Source organism: Hippopotamus amphibius, chromosome 1 (genome assembly GCF_030028045.1).
Source record: "Hippopotamus amphibius kiboko isolate mHipAmp2 chromosome 1, mHipAmp2.hap2, whole genome shotgun sequence".
Taxonomy (NCBI): Eukaryota; Metazoa; Chordata; class Mammalia; order Artiodactyla; family Hippopotamidae; genus Hippopotamus; species Hippopotamus amphibius.
Genome location: NC_080186.1, coordinates 116,535,302 through 116,555,556, shown reverse-complemented (window position 1 = coordinate 116,555,556; position 20,255 = coordinate 116,535,302). Strand labels below are relative to the sequence as shown.

The 20,255-nt window shown below is 47.6% G+C and overlaps 2 protein-coding genes across 14 annotated transcripts in view; both read left to right on the top strand.

The window, feature by feature from the left end:
• The first annotated feature begins 407 nt into the window (after window positions 1–407).
• LOC130846388 (peptidoglycan recognition protein 4-like) lies at window positions 408–17,784 on the top strand. 2 transcript variants are annotated; one of them, XM_057724612.1, is made up of 9 exons: window positions 408–547; window positions 1,113–1,208; window positions 2,116–2,223; window positions 2,928–3,126; window positions 7,866–7,984; window positions 9,788–9,940; window positions 11,159–11,357; window positions 13,418–13,536; window positions 14,551–17,784. In XM_057724612.1, exons 2-9 carry the CDS (start codon window positions 1,160–1,162, stop codon window positions 14,727–14,729), a joined length of 1,125 nt encoding a protein of 374 aa, XP_057580595.1. In that variant the 5' UTR covers window positions 408–547; window positions 1,113–1,159; the 3' UTR covers window positions 14,730–17,784. The 2 variants fall into 2 exon arrangements, with proteins under 2 accessions (XP_057580595.1, XP_057580587.1); XM_057724604.1 differs by having other exon boundaries at window positions 436–576; window positions 14,551–17,782.
• Window positions 534–20,255, top strand: part of LOC130846330 (peptidoglycan recognition protein 3-like) — a 37,001-nt gene continuing 17,279 nt past the window's right edge. For 9 of the 12 annotated variants that reach the window (XM_057724586.1, XM_057724552.1, XM_057724569.1 and 6 more), the window contains exon 1: window positions 19,803–20,148. The gene's annotated coding sequence lies outside the window, so the exon portion shown is untranslated. Of the gene's footprint in view, window positions 577–19,802; window positions 20,149–20,255 lie in introns of those variants that run through there. The other 3 variants (XM_057724527.1, XM_057724560.1, XM_057724544.1) reach the window with 3 other exon arrangements.

Sequence of the window (20,255 nt, the reverse complement as noted above, 5' to 3'; positions counted from 1 at the left end):
AAGGGTTGGGGTGGGGGGGTTGTTGGTGAGCGACCTCTATCCACAGCCTTCAAACTCCTGGGGCAGATCTGTCCCCACGGGCAGGAAGTTCCCAGGGGTTGGGACATGACCCCCAGGTCCCACAGGCACAACCCTTGGGTTTGCCCGGTTTCCCGGGGGCTGGGGATGAGGAAGGAGCCTGGGGAGACTTGGGAGGCCCCGCCCTTTCGCAGGGAGGAAGTACCTGGGCTTATTCACTGGGCGGGTCCCCTGCTGTCAGCACCTGTCTCATCTCACGGATTCCTTCCCGGTGCTGTGGACGGAGCTGCTCAGGGCCTCAGAGCCCAGCCTTCCTCCTCCTCCTCTCCCCCTTTTGTTAGGGCGCCTGGCCTTTTCTCTCCGGAAAGCCAGGGCCCAGTCTCCATTCACGGAGAGGGAGTGCCCTCTAGTGCCAGGGAGAGCGAAGGCCGAGGAGGCAGCAGCTGGAGAAGGAAGGCAGGTCCAGAGGCCAGGCCTGACAGGGAGGCACTGCCAGCCCATGAGGGGTGAGCCGCCTGCAGCCTGACCTGTGAGTCTGGGACAGCAAGGGACCCACAGGTATTTCTGAGTGTCTGTGTGTGTGTTTGTGTTCTTGAGAAGCCCTCTCCTATCGGAGGGACTGGACTCCACCAGATGGAGTGTAAAGATCAGGAGATTTCCTCTGTCCTAGAACTAGGACCCTCCCCACTCAACTCTTGTATTGCCCTCATCCCACTCTGTCCCCACCTGGGAAGAAATTCTCTGCATTAGACTCATCGAAGTGAGTTTGGATTTCTCGGTTCAGCTACCCCTTGACCTCACAGCCCTCCTCTACAAGAACGGGGGTTAGCAACCCTAGATTGCAGAGTTGGGGTGAGGATTAAATGCATGTATGAATGTCTGTACAGGCCTCACACATGGTAGGAACTCAGTGAAATCGAGTTGCCCAGGGAAACAAGATGAGGGTGTTTACCCATCAAATGAGCCTGTGCTGGGGACCCAGAGGAGCCTGGCCAGCTGCTGGCCCTCAGGGGGGCAGACGGGGCCATGCAGTGGGGTGGGTGTCCCGCCTGAGGAGTGAGCATGGTTGGGTTAATTGTCAATGTCTCTCCTAGAGCCGAGATCTGCACTGTCCCCGTCAGTGTCCTGGGACCACGTGAGGATGCTCTGGTGGCTTCTTGTCTTCTCAGCCCTGGGTCTCGGGGCCTGGGGTGAGTTTCATTCATTGGCTCAGGGAGTAACTGAAAAGGATCATCCTAAAGTCTCACAACAGGAATTCTTTAAATGCCTGCCATCCCTTAGGGAGGAAGGATAGCGTTGCATTTAGAGCACAGAACTTGGCGTCTGTAGACCTGGGTGCAAATCCTTGTTCTGCCTCCAGCAATGATTTTATATGCTATTCAACTCTTGAGACCTTAATTTTCCCACCTGAAGACTGAGATAAGGTTATGGTCTATATGTATTGTGAGAATCAAATGGGATAACACGCAGGAAGGACTTAGCACTTGAGCAGTGGGGGCAATGGGTCTATTTCCATTATTATTATGTCAGTCAGAGTCAGCCTATGACGGGTTTATGCTTGTCAACAAGAGAAAGTTCCTTCGGGGTGGGAAATCGGCTGACCTCTCCGCAGTCCTTCACACAGGAGCATGGGCATAGCAAATGCCCTCAAAATCGATCCCAGAGGAACTCGCTTGATTCAGGTAGGGAATTCCCATCCCTTCTGTACACAGTCTTCCCCATCGCTTCCATTACGCAAAATTCACACAAGAAAAAACTTTGTGGTTTTGAAGCGCCTGGATGCGTTTCCAGGTTGTTGTTATTATTTCTAATCGTGCGTGGAAACGCGGCTCATGAGAAAAGGACAATATTTCCAACTCCCCACCCTTGGCTGTTTAACTATCTTCCCTGGGGGTTACCTGGAGCTGGTGTTGGAGAAAAGCATACCACATGCCACTGATGGAGGTGGTCTTCTGGTCAACCCAGAGGGGTTTCCAGGAGGGGCTCGGGGATATGGGGAGGCAGAGGGTTGTGGAGAGAGACCTGAACCTGTGCCACAGAGAAGGTTGGTACTGGGGATCTCTGAGGACTGATGCAAAATGGAATGTTCCTTTGCAGGTGATTCCTCCTGGGATGAAACACAAGCTAAACACCTGTCAGAGGGGCTTCAGGACCTGTCTGGCAACATCTCCCAGCTCGCTGAGAAAGGACAAAGGGGTCTCAATGGTGAGGAGGCTTGAGGACTGGCTTGGTTTCTCATGGGACCAGACACTTGTGGTGGGAATGGGGGTGGGTGGGCCTTGGGGGGGGGGTGCTGCTGGGAGGGGCCGGAAACCCAGGAAAGGGAGAGGCAGCCTTTGCACTCAGGGGCCCCCTAACCTGAGGATGGAGACCCACACCCTGCCCCCAGGAGTCCTCAGACTGAAGGGGAGTCACAGGCCCTGCCTGAAGGGAGCCCCCAGGTTGAGGAGAATATGTAGCCCCTCAGGGAAGCACTGGAAGAAGGATGAAGGATGCAGTCAGAGTCACAGAGAAAACTGTCAGCGAGCTTGGTACACACGGAGGGCGGTAGTGCTGGGGGAAACTGAGAGCGGCGGCTCCGGGCTTTCCCCGGGGCACGTGGTGACGCGAGAGGCTCCCTGGAGCAGAGCAGGGGAGGAGCTGCGATTGGAGGGGGTCGTCCTGGGAGGAAAGCCAAGCACCTGGGCTGCTCTGGGCAGGCGCAGACCCCGCACTGGGGCGAGCGTCGTGAAACGCGGACGTGGTGGTGAGAAGGGGAGGGTGTGCCTGCCTATGGAAGGCCTCCTCCTGCGGCTCTTCCTCCACCCCGGGGCAGACGCGGCCCCGGATGGCACATGCCACCTAGGGGACCAACGTGGCAACGGTGGGGCAGGGGGTGCTCAGTGACGCCCCCGTGGTTTCCCCCGCAGGCGTCTCGGCTGTGGTCTCTCGCAAGCGGCGGGCGGCGGACAGTGTTGGCTGCAGAGCCCAGCTGGCCCTGCCGGTGAACTTCCTTGTCACGCACCACATACCCCGGCTGGAGTGTCACGACCAGACTGAGTGCCGTCAGAGGCTGCGGGAGCTTCAGGCCCATCACGTGCGCAATGGGTGGTGCGACGTGGCGTACAAGTAAGAGGCTCGGCCAGAGGCACGAGGCACAGCTGTTCCTTAGGGTACCTCCCTCGCCCCTTCTCGCCCCTGTTTCCCTCTTTTTCTGGATTGTGGTTGTATCAGGTTAATACTGAATAAAATGAAAAAAAATCCTATAAAATTCCAAATCCTTTGGAATTTTCTATGAGGTCCTTGACTCTGAGCTCTCCTACAAGGAAGCTAGGAAGGTTACGTAATGACTGTAGGTTCTGTTTGCCTCCTAATTCACAGCACGTTGCAGGTTACGAATGACTTCCCTGTCCGTAGGTATGGGGGGTGCATTTGTCAGGCGTGAGGCTGGTTGGGTAGCTATCCCCATCTCCATGTTACAGGCGATGGGACCAAGGCAGGGAGGTTGTTCAGTTTTTTCAGGTCACACTGCTGCTAAGTTGTGGAGTCCAAACTGGCTCAGAACTGTCCCTTTGCCCATTGCTCATCCCACTACAGCGCGAGTCCGGGTTTTCACCTCGGTGAGGAAGGCATCCACCTCTTCTCCGATGGTCACTCTAGCAGGCTCTCTTGGTGCCCAGGACCACATCCCTCGGCCCACCTCTGACTTCAGCTCATTGTGGACGGTTCCTGTACGTGGGGATGGCTTCCCACCTCAAGGGCGCCTGCACGTCTCTGCTTTTCTGCTTCAGCTTTTCACCCAAATCCCTGACGGTGCATCTCCTGGGGAGAAGGTGTTGTGGATAAATTCTTCAGCCCCCAGCCCTTCTGAGGGACAATTCTAAGTACATGGTTCCTTGGAAAGTCACATGTGAGGGAGGGGGGTTCCGAGCCTCAGGTGAAGCCAGCCCAATTCTTCACGCTTTCTTCCTTCTGTCAAGTTTCTCCCTTCTGTCTCACTCCCCTTGCCCCCTCACTCTGGCTTTTGGAGTCCCTTCCCAAATAAACTGCCTCGTCTGAGGCTCTGCTTCCTGGGAAACCTATGTAAGAGATTACCCTGGCAGAGAGAAATCACACAAACAGCCTGTGTGAAGATCACAAAGATAACATCTTGGAGGAAGGAGAGTCAGTTTGAGGAAATGTGGAGGCTGAGAGGACTCTTATGTTGTGTGGCTGGGTCCATGTTAAGCCTCTGTGGTGGCTCCAGGACCCTTTTCTCTTTTGAATGTGCAGGATGAATGATGTAAAACCTGGGCATCTGAACTGGAGAGGGGGCGAGGAACGTGGGAGGGGGTCCTTCTGAATTCTTTTTTTTTTTTTTTTTGTCTTTTCAATAAAACATTTTATTGCAAGCACAGTTGAATTCTCCTTGGCCCAGCCTCTAATTTGAGCAACAGAACTCTAAGAGGAAAGGACTTTCGCAGAGCCCTTGGTTCTCTACTATTTTTTTTTTTTAGCTCTTTATCGAAATATAATTGCTTTACACTCTTGTACCAGCTTTTGAGGTACACCAAAGTGAATCAGCTGTATTTATACATATATCCCCATATCCCCTCCCTTCCACGACTCTATCCCACCCTCCCTGTACTGGCCCTCTAAGGCATCACCCACCATCGAGTTGATTTCCCTTTGTTATACAGCAACTTCCCACTAGCTATCTGTTTTACAGTTGGTAGTGTGTCTATGTCTGTGCTACTCGCTCACTTCGCCCCAGCTTCCCTTTGCCCTGCCCTGGTCCCCTAACCCCGTGTCCTGCAGTCCATTCTCTGCATCTCCATCCTTAATCTTGCCCTGTCACTGGGTTCATCAGTACCATTTTTTTAGATTCCGTAAACATGAATTAGCTTACGGTATTTGTTTTTCTCTTTCTGGCTTACTTCACTCTGCATGACAGACTCTAGGTCTATCCACCTCATTACATATAGCTCCATCTCATTCCTTTTTATGGTTGAGTAATATTCCATTGTATATATATATGCCACATCTTCTTTATCCATTGATCTGTTGATGGACATTTAGGTTGCTTCCATGTCCTGGCTATTGTAAATAGTGCTGCAATGAACATTATAGTACATGTTCCTTTTTGGATTATGGTTTTCTCTGGGTATATGGCCAGTAGTGGGATGACTGGATCATATGGTAGTTCTATTTGTAGTTTTTGAAGGAACCTCCAAACTGTTTTCCATAGTGGCTGTACCAACTTACATTCCTATGAACAGTGCAGGAGAGTTCCCTTTTCTCCACACCCTCTCCAACATTTGTTGTTTCCAGATTTTGTGATGATGGCCATTCTGATCGGTGTGAGGTGATACCTCATTGTGGCTTTGAGTTGCATTTCTCTGATGATGAGTGATGTTGAGCATCCTTTCATGTGTTTGTTGGCCATCTGTATGTCTTCTTTGGAGAAATGTCTATTTAGGTCATTCGCCCATTTGTGGATTGGGTTATTTGCTTTTTTGGTATGAAGCTGCATGAGCTGCTTGTATATTTTGGAGGTTAATCCTTTGTCCGTTGTTTCGTAGGCAACTATTTTTTCCCATTCTGAGGGTTGCCTTCTTGTCTTGTTTATGGTTTCTTTTGCTGTGCAAAAGCTTTTAAGTTTCATGAGGTCCCATTTGTTTATTCTTGATTTTATTTCCATGATTCTAGGAGGTGGGTCAAAAAAGATCTTGCTTAGATGTATGTCATAGAGTGTTCTTCCTATGTTTTCCTCTAGGAGTTTTATAGTGTCTGGCCTTACATGTAGGTCTTTAATGCATTTGGAGTTTATTTTTGTGTATGGTGTTAGGAAGTGTTCTAATTTCATTCTTTTACATGTAGCTGTCCAGTTTTCCCAGTACCACTTGTTGAAGGGGCTGTCTTTTTTCCATTGTATATTCTTGCCTCCTTTGTCAAAGATAAGGTGACCATATGTGTGTGGGTTTACCTCTGGATTCTCTATTCTGTTCCATTGATCCTCCTTTCTATTTTTGTGCCAGTACCATACTGTCTTGATCACTGTGAACTTGTAGTACAGTTTGAAGTCAGGAAGCCTGATTCCACCAACTCCATCTTTCCTTCTCGAGGTTGCTTTGGCTATTCAGGGTCTTTTGCATTTCCATACAAATCGTAAGATTTCTTGTTCTAGTTCTGTGAAAAATGCCGTTGGTAATTTGATTGAGATTGCATCGAATCTGTAAATTGCTTTGGGTAGTATATTCATTTTCACTATGTTGATTCTTACAATCCAAGAACATGGTATGTCCCTCCATCTGATTGTGTCGTCTTTGATTTCTTTCATCAGTTTCTTATAGTTTTCTGTGTACAGATCTTTTGCCTCCTTAGGCAGGTTTATTCCTAGGTATTTTATTCTTTTTGTTGCAGTGGTAAATGGGAGAGTTTCCTTAATTTCTCTTTCTGCTCTTCCGTTGTTAGTGTATAGGAATGCAAGAGATTTCTGTGCATTACTTTTGTATCCTGCTACTTTACTAAACTCATCAATTAGTGCTAGCAGTTTTCTGGTAGAGTCTTTAGGGTTTTCTATGTATAATATCATGTCATCTGCAAAGAGTGACAATTTTCCTTCTTCTTTTCCAATTTGGATTCCTTTCATTTCCTTTTCCTCTCTGATTGCTGTGGCTAAAACTTCCAGAACTATGTTGAATAATAATGGTGAGAGTGGACACCCTTGTCTTGTTCCTGTTCTTACAGGGAATGCTTTCAGTTTTTCACCGTTTAGAATGATGTTGCCTTTTGAGTTTTCGTATATGGCTTTCATTATGTTGAGGTAATTTCCTTCTATGCCCATTTTCTGGAGAGTTTTTATCATAAATGGGTGTTGAACTTTGTCAAAAGCTTTTTCTGTGTCTGCTGAGATTATCATATGGTTTTTATCCTTCAATTTGTTGATGTGATGTATCACGTTGATTGATTTGTGTATATTGAAGAATCCTTGCATTCCAGGGATAAATCCCACTTGATCATGGTGTATGATCTTTTTAATGTGCTGTTGGATTTTGTTGGCTAGTATTTTGTTGAGGATTTTTGCATCTATATTCGTCAGTGATATTGGCCTTTTTTGTGACATCTTTGCCTGGTTTTGGTATCAGGGTGATGGTGGCCTCATAGAGTGAATTTGGGAGTGTTCCTCTTTCTGCACTATTTTGGAAGAGTTTGAGAAGGATAGGTGTTAGCTCTTCTCTGAATGTTTGATGGAATTCGCCTGTGAATCCATCTGGCTCTGGGCTTTTGTTTGTTGGGAGATTTTTAATCAGTCTCAATTTCCATACTTGTGATTGGTCTGTTCATATTTTCTATTTCTTCCTGGTTCAGTCTTGGAAGATTGTATTTTTCTAAGAATGTATCCATTTCTTCCAGGTTATCCAATTGATTGGCATATAGTTGCTTGTAGTAGTCTCTCATGATCTTTTGTTATTTCTGCGGTGTCCGTTGTTACTTCTTTTGCATTTCTAATTCTGTTGATTTGTGTCTTCTCCCTTTTTTTCCTGATGAGTCTGGCTAATGATTTATCAATTGTGTTCATCTTCTCAAAGAACCAGCTTTTAGTTTCATTGATCTTTGCTATTGTTTCCTTCCTTTCTTTTTCCTTTATTTCTGATCTGATCTTTATGATTTCTTTCCTTCTGCTCACTTTGGGGTTTTTTTTGTTCTTCTTGTCCTTCTGAATTCTAAGAATGAGTGTAAGTGGCTTGGTCTATCCATTGTCTGGGACAAGTCCATTCAAATTCCCTCTCGTGAACATGGCTTGGCCCTTCTCCCTTTGGAGGCTGGATTGGGGTTGGGGGATGTGCCCAGGGACAGCCACTAAGCCCGTATTTCCTTCTCCACAGCTTCCTGGTTGGAGACGATGGCCGGGTGTACAAAGGTGTTGGCTGGAACGTCCAAGGGATGCACACCCAGGGCTACAACAATATCTCCCTGGGCCTCGCCTTCTTTGGCACCAAGGAAGGTAATGGTCACCCCACCTGCCCTTCTTCATAGAGTTACCTAGTTCTTTGTCTCACGCTGTCTCTTCAGCCGCCTCATACTCGTGATAATCCACCCTCTCCTGGAATTCTTCTTTCCCCTGACTGCTGTGAACGGTCCTCTTCCTGCTGCTCTGGCTTCCTTTGAGCCTCCGCAGAGGCCCCTCTTCCTCTGGCCACACCGCAGGGTAGGGGCTCTCCATCCTATTCTCTGCAGCCTGGTTCTACTTCTGCTCTCTCCTTGGAAGGATCCAGGCTCCAGCTCTCACTTCTAAGTCAGTGATGATCACATCTTCCTCTCTAGCTCAGATGCTTCTATAGTGCCAGCTCGGGCTTTCCCATTTCCTGCCAGCCACCTCCTCCTTCCATCTCTCTTACTCGGGGATTTTCTGTGCAATTTTTAAAAGCCATGTTGAGGCTCCAATCCCCGAGTCCCCTCCACTGACTTCTAATCTTATTGCCGCCCCTCCCCACCTGCATCCCAACACACATTCACTGACTTTCAGCACCTTTACAGTGAACAAAGCTCCTGCACATCTAATTTCTCATGGTCCCCTCCCAATTCCCTTTCATATGGTCCAGATAAGTTTCATGATTACTGTTACAACAGGTGCAGACTGCGTTTCAGAGAGGTAAGTGACCCAGCTGATACAACCATAGGAGGGGAATCAGAAGACAAGCCCACACCTTCAGCTTCTGCTCCAGGGTGGCTTCCGGCATACCAGAGGACTCTTGGTGTTCAACTTGGTTGATTTTCATGACCACTCTTTGTTGTTGTTTTATTTTTCAAATTTTTTAAATTTATTTTTTTAAAGAACTTTTATTGAGATACAATTGACATACAATAAACTGCATATATTAAAATGTACAATTTGATATTTTTTCTTATTAGTAATGTATATATGGCAATCCCAATCTCCCAATTCATCCCAACCCCCCCATCCCCCCGCTTTCCCCACTTGGTGTCCATATGTTTGTTCTCTACATCTGTGTCTCTATTTCTGCCTTGCAAACCGGTCGATCTGTACCACTTTTCTATTTTCACTTGGTGTCCATATATGTTGTTGTTTTTAAAGTCAACTGCTGCCTACTTTTTAAAAAAATTTGTTTAATTAATTTATTTATGTGTCTGTGCCGGGCCTTAGTTGCGGCAGGCGGGATCTTCGTTGCAGCAGGCAGGCTCTTAGTTGCGGCATGCATGTGGGATCTAGTTCCCCGACCAGGGATTGAACCTGGGCTCCCTGCATTGAGAGCACGGAGTCTTAACCACTGGACCACCAGGGAAGTCCCCATGACCACTCTTTGCCTCTTGGGTGTCACCTGTGAGCTGTGGGATCTTGAGCTCATTACTTCTTGCAGCCTCAAGTTCTTCATTGTGCGTGATTGGTTAATAGTAGCATCTGCGTCAGAGGCTTGCGGTGAGGATTAAGGCAGTTACTGCAGGTAGAGAGGCTGGCACTTGCCTGGAAGGGCCCCTAGTGATGGGAGGCCATGACGTGGCCCCCTGGGCACGCGTGAGTGTGGTGCCGCCATCTAGCCCTTCCCCAGGGAGACAGAGTGGAGATGAATGCAGTCTCAGTGAGTTTTTGGAAAAGGTCTTCCTTGGCCACCGAGAGCTCTGTCCAGGTGGACCCTTGATGTTCAGGCTTTCTGACCCTTGGGATGAACCTGTTCCCTTTCCTCCTCCTCAAATGCTGTGCAGGGGCTGGCAGGGCATCTCATTCTTACCCCACAGAACTCTAAAACTCAGGCCAGACCGAGGCTTCCCCCAGATCACTCTCTTCCAGGTCACAGCCCCAGCCCTGCCGCCCTGGCAGCCATGGAAGCTCTGATCTCCTCCGCTGTGCGCAAGGGCCACCTGTCACCCCTGTATGTCCAGCCACTTCTTGTGAAAGGCGAGAGCTGCCTGGCCCCTCAGCAGGAGGCAAGTCTCAAAGAAGGTAAGACCTTCAATCCTACTGGACCTCCCTCCAGATTCACTCCCCCACCCACTCACTTCCAAATGGCACTGGGAGTGACTTTTTCAGTCCAGTTCTCACTGGAGTCCTTCTGACAGGCAACTGGTCACTCAACTCTCTGAAGCGTTTGGGGCTGGCAAATCTTGAGAGGGACTCTCCAGGTCACCTACTTGTCCCTACTTTCTAGCATGATAGAGCCGTGGCACTAAGTCTGGTCTACTGTGTGTTGACACATTTCTGCATCGGTTGTTTACTGAGCACCTGCTCGTCACCAAGGATGTACCAAGGAAGCAAACACACAACAGCAGTGCCCTCATGAAGTTTTAATCTAGATGGTAGAGAAACACAATAAGCAAACAAACAAGTAGAATAGCTGCTATGTTACATGGTGAGATGGTGAAAAGTGCTATGCAGGGAAAAAAAAGCCTGGGTGGGGGGAGGGGGGATAGGATACACAAACACTCAGGCACAAATACACATCTTTCTGAATACAAAAACTAGAAGAGCAGTAATAGACTGAAATGCTTAAGGCAGTACTTGTACTGATTTAGAGGAAGAGTGTAATGTAATTCAGGTAATAAAATGTAGATAAAAGGCAGATTTGGGATTTAATAAGCAGCAACATCAAAACCAGTATAGTGAATAGGCACTTTAAGCCCCTTTTTGAACTTAATAAAATTTTAAAGAAAATTGGCTCTGTTGTATCAGAGCTCGAAGTGAATTTGATCTCTGCCTTTGGACTGGTGTCATCTGTCAGTATGAATAATTGTTTACATTGATAGAGAGTTTTGTGGACCACAAGTGATTTTCAAAGACATGAGTTCAGATGAAAGTTCAGCTGATTTCTCCAAAAAGGCCCTGTTACACACACACACACGACAATCATGCAGATTAATAAGTACACTTTGCCTTTGGAATAAAGCATCTATGTCCCCTTGGGATCAACATTCCCATTGTTCTTTGGGTTCTGTTTTGGGGGTTAAAACCCGTGATTCTTGGCTCCTGCCTCTTGAACCCAATCCCTCAGTGCAAACATACCCAGTTCCCAGGTGGGCCACCTGGAGCTGCTGGGCTCTCCCAAGGTCCACAGTCACGGTCAGGTTAGGATGCCCAGAGGGTGACAGGGATGTTCAGTAGTGAGGTGGTTGACCCCGGGTGGGCACAGAGAATCCTCATGTCCATGTTTCTGCCCCACCACAGCTTGTCCCTTCATTGTCCCACGGTCTGCTTGGGAGCCCAGGGGGACCCACTGCCCCAAGATGAATCTGCCAGCTAAGTATGTCATCATCAGCCACACCATGGGGAGAACCTGCAGCAAGTCTGATGAGTGCCTCGTGCTGGTCCAAGATATCCAGTCCTACTGGATGGACAAATTGGGCTCATGTGATACTGGGTACAAGTAAGTGGACCCGAGGACATGTGGGCTTCTCTTCCTGTGGGGGCAGGTGCTGAGCCTGTGAAAGGGAGGGAAGAGGAACTACTGTTTACTGAGAGCCCAGCATGGGAGAGGCGCTCCGTCTCTCTCACCCTGAGTGGGCTTTATTTAGGATGTAGCTAAGGGTGGTCATCCCCCTTGATCATGTTCTCAAAATGTGTCTTTATTTGTATTTTATTTTATTTTATTTTAATTGAAGTCTAGTTGATTTACAATGTTGTGTTAGTTTCAGGTGTACAGCAAAGTGATTCAGTTATACATATATTCATTCTTTTGAAAAGTTTTTTATTTTATATTGGAGTATAGTTGATTAACAATGTTGTGTTAGCTTCAGGTGTACAGCAACTCTGTTAGTTTCTTTAGTGTATATATATTTTTTTTTCAGATTTTTTTTCCCTTATAGGTTATTACAAAATATTGAGTATAGTTCCCTGTGCTATACAGTAGGTCCTTGTTGGTTTTCGATTTTATATATAGCAGTGTGAATGTGTGTCCTTTTGAAAGGTCATACATTGACTTGATGGAAACCAAGTCTCCCTGAAAAGATACTAGAGGACATCACATGAAGGGAAGATTGTAAAACCCGTAGAAAGGATAATCTAAAGATTGTGTGTTTTTCATGTAATCACCTCTCACTACTCAGCAGCTCAGGCTCTGCCACTCAGTTCGGCCTCAACCTGAAGCTTATCTCCCTCATGTTAGACTCTCTTCTGCATCTGGAACGTGTCAACCTCCTTGGGGAGGATATCTTTCCTGTCTAAAGGCAGGGGAGAGACTAGATAATACCTTTTGATTTCTCTAATGCCAAGGTCTGTAATTCTTTAATAAAGAACACACTGACCTAACGGAAGAGTAGAAACTTCTTGAAGGAAACTTTCAGAGCTTGTGGATAAGATGTCTGGGGTTAGATATCATCTAATGTCGCATCAGAAACAATTGCGCAGAACTGTGTATCTTAAGATGGGTCAGTACTAGCCCAGATGGCATATTTGTACACATGAATCAAAGGAGACTTAGTGGGGCTGGATTTTAGTCCCTACTTGTCCCCAAGCCCAGCACAGCTCTATGCAGGGGCCCTGCCTTAGATGGGTTTGCTGCCACTTGGTATGTGCTCCTGGGCTGACTGCCTTTCCTCTCTCCATCCCCCTTTAGTAACATTCCTTTCAAGATGGGAGAAACCTTTCCTCCAACACCTATCACCTATAAGAATGTGTTTTGCTAGGCCCTGCTATGCAGGATTATTCCAGTAGGAGAAGGGAGTGGTGGTAATTTTCACCAAGATGGGGAGCCCAGAAAGGGGAACAGGTGGGTTCAGGTGTGGTTTCGTGGACTCTCTGGATGGCAGCTGAAGCTAAGGAGGTAAACGGGTTAGTCCTGGAACAGTGTGTCAAGTGAGAAGAGGAGGGTATTAGGGCGGCATCCCGAGGAACCGCACACGTGCAGGGAAGGACACAGGAAGATGAGGTGATGAGGAGCAGCCAGAGAAGCAGCTGGAAGAGGGTGGTGCGATGGAAGCTACGAATGTTGGAGGAGGCGGGGGGGGGGGGGGGGGGGCGCCGGGGGGGGGAGGTTTGGGGGGTCGGCTGGGCCTATGGAACAGAGACATCAGGGAAGTCAAGGTCAGGGAAGTGTGCTTTGTTTGTCCTTAGTGGTAGGGAGGTCCAGGTCACCTGGGGGAAACCGTTTCACTGCTGAGGTCAGGCTGCACTCTTTGCTTCTAGGAAAGATTGTTGTCAGGAATTCTGTGAGCTGGTAGTTCAATCATTGGTGGTAGCCTGAAATCAGCGGTGGTGGGGAATCAGTAAAGGCTACAGATCAGGGCTCCTGACCCTGCCCCTCCCCCACGAGGGCTGGCTGACCAGCACGGCCCTGGCAAGGACTCTGTTTTGTAACTCAGTGCTTAGAACTTGATAGTAATCAATGTCTGATGAGTAGACATGAATAAATGAATGAAAGAATGAATGGAACCGTTGCAACGTGCCTCTCTTTCATGCCACTCTCTATCTCCCCTTGTCGTGTTCTAGCTTCCTTGTGGGCCAGGATGGTGTCATTTATGAAGGAGTAGGCTGGAGTGTCCAAGGTTCCCACACCCCTGACTACAACGACATTGCGCTGGGCGTTGCCTTCATGGGCATCTTCTCCAGTAAGTGGATGCTTTGGGCAGTACTGGTCACTGTGTGGTGTTTGAGGGAGACTGTCTGATACGGAAGACAGTGGCATCAGACTCAGGCATCATTTTAGTGCCTGATCTACCCAGCTTCAAATCTGATGCCGGCGGCCTCCAGGACAGAATTCCACCCTAGATCTACCTCCTTCACTCCCAAACAAATGCCTTTGTCTTCCAATATCCAAGGCACATAAGACAAGGAAAGAAGGTCCTTGTGCATATGTTTTGGATACGTTTTCCCCACGACAGCGATGTGAGGACACTCACCTTATTTGCCAAAGGCAGGGGTGAGCGCTGTCTCTGCATCCAGAGCGCACACTGAAAACGGTCATTGCTAAGAGCTCTTGACCAGAGTTTGTTTAAACTCAGGGGCCTTTTGCTGAGCCTCTGGGAAGAGGAAGCCATGTCCCTGGGGCTGATACCAAAATGGGCATTGGAGAGGGAGAGGGGTGACCCAGGAACATGCCTGGAGATAGGGTTGGGCGTGTGAAGGTGGAGGAAACACAACATGACTAACACAGCATTGCTCAGGCTCAGCACTATAGATGCATCTGAGCAGATAATTCCCTGCTGTGGGCTGCCCTGTGCACTGCCGGCTGTTTAGCAGCATCCCTGGCCTCTATCCGCTGGACGCCTACCACATCCTTCCCCTCATCCTGACAACGAAAAATGTCTCCAGGAATTGCCGAATGTCCCCTGGGCGGGTCGACGGCCCCCAGTAGAGAACTACCAGGCTAAACTTTTGCAGTGGCCGAAGGCTTAGTATATCCCCAGAATGATTGTATATTTTATCTCAGGCTCTGCTCTTCTGATTCAGGAAGAACTTTGGCACTGAGGAATCTAAAGTCTTGACTTGGTTTTCTGTCTGTCTATAGGGTGGAACATACTAGTTTGCTGGAGAGGGTGGGTTAGGGGGGATCCAGGAGTGTGTCTTGCCCTAGAACAAGCGCTCTGGAATCCTACAACTGATGGGTCTGTTGTGTTTTGCAGGTACCCCACCCAATGCTGCAGCGCTGGAGGCTGCCCAGAACCTGATCCAGTGTTCCGTGGCCAAGGGGCACCTGGCTTCCAACTACCTGCTGGTGGGGCACAGTGATGTGTCCAACGTTCTGTCTCCTGGGAGGGCTTTGTACAACATCATTAAGACTTGGCCTCATTTCAGACACTGAGGGAGCCCCTGCTCCTTCCAAGACCACCCGCCTCCCCAACCCCGGCTTCAGGCCCTCCCCTTCCTCACCCTCCATCCTGGCTCAACACCTTGTGTCCCCTCCCCACCAGCCCCATCCTGTCCCTCCTGTCTCAGGTTAGTAAGATCATTTCCTGCCAGCATCCTCCAGCGTCCCTCAAACCCCGCAGGGGGGCATTCCCAGCCCTCGGAAGTCTGGGCCCAGCCTTCCTCCCTCCTCACCTTCCTCTCCCTGGCACCCACCTCCTCAGCCAGGTGAGGCTTCTCTTCCCTTTGTACACGCCCCTCTCCTGGTGTGCCTTCCCCTGCTGTCTGCCCGGCAGCCTCCAGCCTCACACGTGACCCAGGTTGACGTCCCAGTCCCTCCTCTCTGCGCACACACTGACTTGTCCATGTTTGGATGCGGCCCTTATTTCAGGGTGGCAATTGTTTGTGGACATGTCTGTTCTCTCTACTGGATTGTGAGGTTGTCCAGTTTTGTTCATGTCTGTGTCCTCAGTCCTTCAGCAGTGTCTGCATTCCAGTAGGTGCTGCAGATGTTTGTTGGAAAAACAGATGAATAAATGAACAAACTGACCAAGTCCCTGCTCCCCTTTCCAACTGGCTGGTTATGCCCTCTTTGGGAGAGTCTTGCTGGACCTCGGACAGTCCCCCATCCTGTCAGCTTTCTCTCTGTTCCATTCCTTTCCAGTCCGATGCTCCGAGCTGGCTCTGGTCGCTCATCTGTAATGGATGCTGTGCCCCACAGGTTCCACGTCCCCTCCTCCCAGAGCTCCCTGAGGGCAGGGACCACGCACTCCTCCAGGCCACCCAGTGCCTGCTGACATAGATGCTCGTAGATGAGAACTATAAACTAACATCTCAGATCTAGCTAAAAAATGTCAGGAAAACGGTATAAGATAGGAAAGAACAATTACCAAGAAGTGTAAACACTGAGAAATCAGATAATAGAACTCATGAGAGAGTAAGCAATAAAACCATTTCAGAAATGACCAGTTAAAAGAAGGAGGATAAAAGTGACTATACATAGAAGAAAAAGAAGATCAAATGAAAGAAAAATTCAGAAATCAAAAAGAAATTAAAAAGTAAAAGTAAAACAATTAGAGGGAAAGTAATCAATATAGTAGATAAGCAAAGAAGTTACAAGGTACATATGGTTGAAGTCCCTAAACAAGAAAAGTGAAGTAAGGGAATAGGACAAATACTAAAAGCTGTAATTCTAGAAAAACTTCCTGAAAAAAAAGTTTTGAAAATTTACTTTTAAAGGATATGTTTTGGGACTTCCTTGGTGGCACAGTGGTTGGGAATCCACCTACCAATGCAGGGGGCATGCTTTTGATCCCTGGTCTGGGAAGATCCCACATGCTGCAGAGCAACTAAGCCCATGTGCCACAACTACTGAGGCCATGCACCGCAACTACTGAAGCCCGCACGCCTAGAGCCTGTGCTCTGCAACAAAAGAAGCCACTGCACTGAGAAGGCCACACACTGCAACGAAGAGTAGCCCCTGCTGGCCGCAACTAGAGAAAGCCCACTTGTAGCACTGAAGACCCAATGCAGCCTAAATAAATAAATAAATAAATACAATAATGACTTTAAAAAAAGAGGCATGCTTTGTACCTAAAAAGAATGTCTCAAAATGATGAATTGCAAGGTATGTTAAACTCATGGATTTTCAAGAAGACATTTACTTTGGGCAGTCAAGATAAAAACCAAAAATAAGTGACAAATATGAGAGGGAAAAATGTCATTGGACTTTTTGACAACAACATTTTAGGCTAAGAAAAAGTGGAATAACGTTTAAAATATAAGGAAATATGTGATAATGTGATCTACGGATTGACTTTCAAATACAAAGGTCACAGACAAACTCTCATCAACGTACAAGGACTCTGGGAATATAGTCTCATGACCCCTTCCTTAGGAATGTACAAGATAATGACCTCAAACCACCAAAATGAGACATTGACATCATGACCAGAGGGGGCATTTAATGTATGTGTATTTGTAAATTAAGACTAAATGAGGATTGTTAGAGCAAGAGTAGAGTATGTAATGTTTATGAGCTCTAGCAAAGCAGCAGGTGACAGAACTGAAAAAAAAGTGTGGTGGGAATGAGAAGAGTGTCTGCAAGTTAATTTTAAACCATTTTAGTAATTATATTGTTGGTGCTAACATTGGTATTGTTTTTGTAAGAAAGTTTACTGTGAGATGTGGGAGCAAACAAAGGAGTAATTATGTGATATTCTGATTTCATCATCCCCTGGTGTTCTCAGGGTGGGAAAGGAGATGCAGACTAACTTAGAAGAGGTTAAGTAATACACCAGATCCCTGGATTTGAATGGAAAATACCTGTATAAACTCACGAGGTGTTTATGAACTCATGAGGTGTTTCATCTTAACATTTTTAAAGAAAATTTTATTTATTTTTGGCTGCTTTGGGTTTCTGTTGCTGTGCGCGGGCTTTCTCTAGTTGTGGTGAGTGGGGGCTACTCTCTATTGTGGTGCACGGGCCCCTCATTGTGGTGACTTCTCTTGTTGCTGCGGAGCATGGGCTCTAGGCATGTGGGCTCTGGTATTTGCAGCATGCGGGCTCAGTTGTTGTGGCTCCTGGGCCCTAGAGTGCATGGGCTTCAGTAGTTATGGCTCGTGGGCTCTAAAGCACAGGCTCAGTAGTTGTGGTGCACAGGCTTAGTTGCTCCTTGGCATGTGGGATCTTCCCGGACCGGGGTTTGAACCTGGGTCCCCTGCATTGGCAGGCGGATTCTTAACCACTGCACCACCAGGGAAGTCCCCATCTTAACATTTTTAACCATTGTCTACTGAAGAGGTCTGGAAACTTTGATCAATCTGTTAGCAATAAGTTAGCACCAGATTGTGGGCTGAAAATACCATTTCCCAATAAAAGAAATAAAAACTTCTTGGCGAAACGAACAATTTCAGGTCTGGGATAGAACATGTATGAGATATGTGTGAAATTTTCTCATATCAGATAGCAATGAAGCCAAACAATATTTCTTATTTTAGGTCAAAAGCTCTTGGGAGACTTCTGCTGCATAATGGGAGAATTCCAATGTCTAATATCTATCTATGGGACAATTTGAGCATTGATAGCTACAGTAATTTCTATGGGTCTGAGCTCATTAAATTTAAATTCATAAGTTCGTAGTGATACAAAATGCCTAATTAATCACCTTTGGAAAATGTGAATCTACTTCTTTATTTGAAAACTTGTAAAAAGGGGAAAGAATAAAATACCTATTCTGCTCCTTCTATGCAAAGAACACAAATGAAAAACTAAATAGTAGAGAAGCTTCTCCAAAATGGAGTTGTTAGTTCACATGTCACGTGTAAATTTCCTGGCAGTTGGTGACCTATGAGGCCCTAAAGTTAATGTCAGACACTAGCCAGTTACAGAGCCACATGTGTTTAGCATTACCTTTACAACGTGACATGTGTAAAGGGTACTGCTGGGTGGTGACTACTTGTGATGGGAGGACAGAGGTTCTCGGAGAAATGACTGATCCCAAGTCTGGGATCACAAGATACATATGTGATCTATGGACAGTTCAGAGTGTGCCTATCACCACAGAAATGTTGGGGAAACTTGTTTAGATCTTCGTTCCTGTGAGGCCAAATGTACGTGTTATTTCTCTGTTTACTTTCATGTCAAATGAAGATGATATTGAAATACCTCGGGCTTGGGTCGTTGAGAAGGGATGAGAACTTACACTTCAAATAGGAGCTTAGAACACTGCAAATATAATAGGATAAAAAACCAAATGTCAAAATGTCTTTAGGGTATTTAAAGTAAAGGTGAACCTCTTGCTTTCATATAGGTACACAGTTCAGTTTCATCTGTAGGTGCGCTGGAGTGAGGAGAGGCAGAGATCCTGCCAGGGAACTGACATGCGATTCACCCAAGCACCTCCTTTCTGTGAGAGGAGAGATCCAGGTGAGAGGGCTGGAAGGAGGTGGTCTGGGCTCTAGTGGTCACGGAGCTGTGAACCTCAGGGTCGTCTCATATGCATCACTCTTCCCCTTTACTTTTTTGGAAACATGTATTCATCTTTTATGTCCCAATTCCAGCATCGCTTACAAACTTGCTCAGCGCCCTGCTCTTTTGCACCTTCATCATTTGAGGTTGTCTGCATCTGTGTGGTTGCTTCATGTCTCTCTTCCCCACTAGGATGTAGACTTCATGGGGGCAGACACAGGTTATGCTTTGCTCCTTGGCGTATTCCCAGTTCCTAACATGGTGCAGGAGCACTGCGTCACCCTGGCAGCTCAATATTTGTTGTACGAATCAGTGAGTAAATTTTCTTAATTTCTGAATTGTGAGCTGGATCTCCTCATATTCCAGTCACTATAGATTGAGTTGTGTCCCCCTGAAAATTCATATGTTGAAGCCTTAACCCCCAATGTGATAGTATTTGGAGATAGGACCTCTGGGAGGTAATCAGGGCTAGATGAGGCCATGGGGGTGGGGCCCTTATGATGAGATTAGAGTGCTTATGAGAAAAGATATCAGAGAGCTTGCTCTCTCTCTTTCTCCTCACTGTGTGAGGACACAGTGAGAAGGCAGTGGACTCCAAGCCAGGAGGAGAGCTCTCCCCAGAAACTGACCCTGCTGGCACCTTGATCTTGGATGTCTAACCTCCAGAACTGTGAGAAAATGAATTCTGTTTGAGTCACTCAGTCTAGAGTATTTTGTTATGGTACCCTGAGCTGACTAAGGTGCTTATATATCTCCAGATTTAAAAATAATAGTGACTGATTTAATTGAAATACAAAACTAAAAGTAATATGCAGGCCCAATAAAACATGTTTCCAAGCAGTTAGGGGCAGCCTCTGCTTTGTAAGGTGGTTGTTGGTGGGCTGGCCTAGACTCCCACTTCTGGCTTTGAGCTTTTTGAGGGTGGGGACCCTCCAAAGAGCTAGTCAGTACCAGGCACAACCCCCAGGTTGGCAGGGCTTCCCCGGGGCTGGGGATGAGGAAGGAGCCTGGGGAGCCTTGGGCAGCCCCGCCCTTTCTCAGGGAGGAAGTACCTGGGCTTATTCACAGGGCCGGTTCCCTGCTGTCAGCACCTGTCTCATCTCACGGATTCCTTCCCGGTGCTGTGGACGGAGCTGCTCAGGGCCTCAGATCCGGGCCATCCTCCTCCTCCTCTCCCCCTTTTGTTAGGGCTCCTGGCCTTTTCTCTCAGGAAAGCCAGGGTCCAGTCTCCATTCACAGAGAGGGAGTGCCCTCTAGTGCCAGGGAGAGCGAAGGCCGAGGAGGCAGCAGCTGGAGAAGGAAGGCAGGTCCAGAGGCCAGGCCTGAAAGGGAGGCACTGCCAGCCAATGAGGGGTGAGCCGGCTGCAGCCTGACCTGTGAGTCTGGGACAGCAAAGGACCCACAGGTATATCTGAGTGTGTGTGTGTGTCTTCTTGAGAAGCCCTCTCCTATCGGAGGGACTGGACCCTATCAGGTTAAAAAGTTAACCTAGGGGAGAACGTTTGCCTGATC

Coding starts and splice junctions, on each gene's coding strand:
- LOC130846388 (XM_057724612.1), top strand. CDS start 1,160: ATGCTCTGGTGGCTTCTTGTCTTCTCAGCCCTGGGTCTCGGGGCCTGG. Junction 7,985..9,787: donor CTTCTTTGGCACCAAGGAAG/GTAATGGTCACC, acceptor ACTCTCTTCCAG/GTCACAGCCCCAGCCCTGCC. Junction 9,941..11,158: donor GGAGGCAAGTCTCAAAGAAG/GTAAGACCTTCA, acceptor GCCCCACCACAG/CTTGTCCCTTCATTGTCCCA.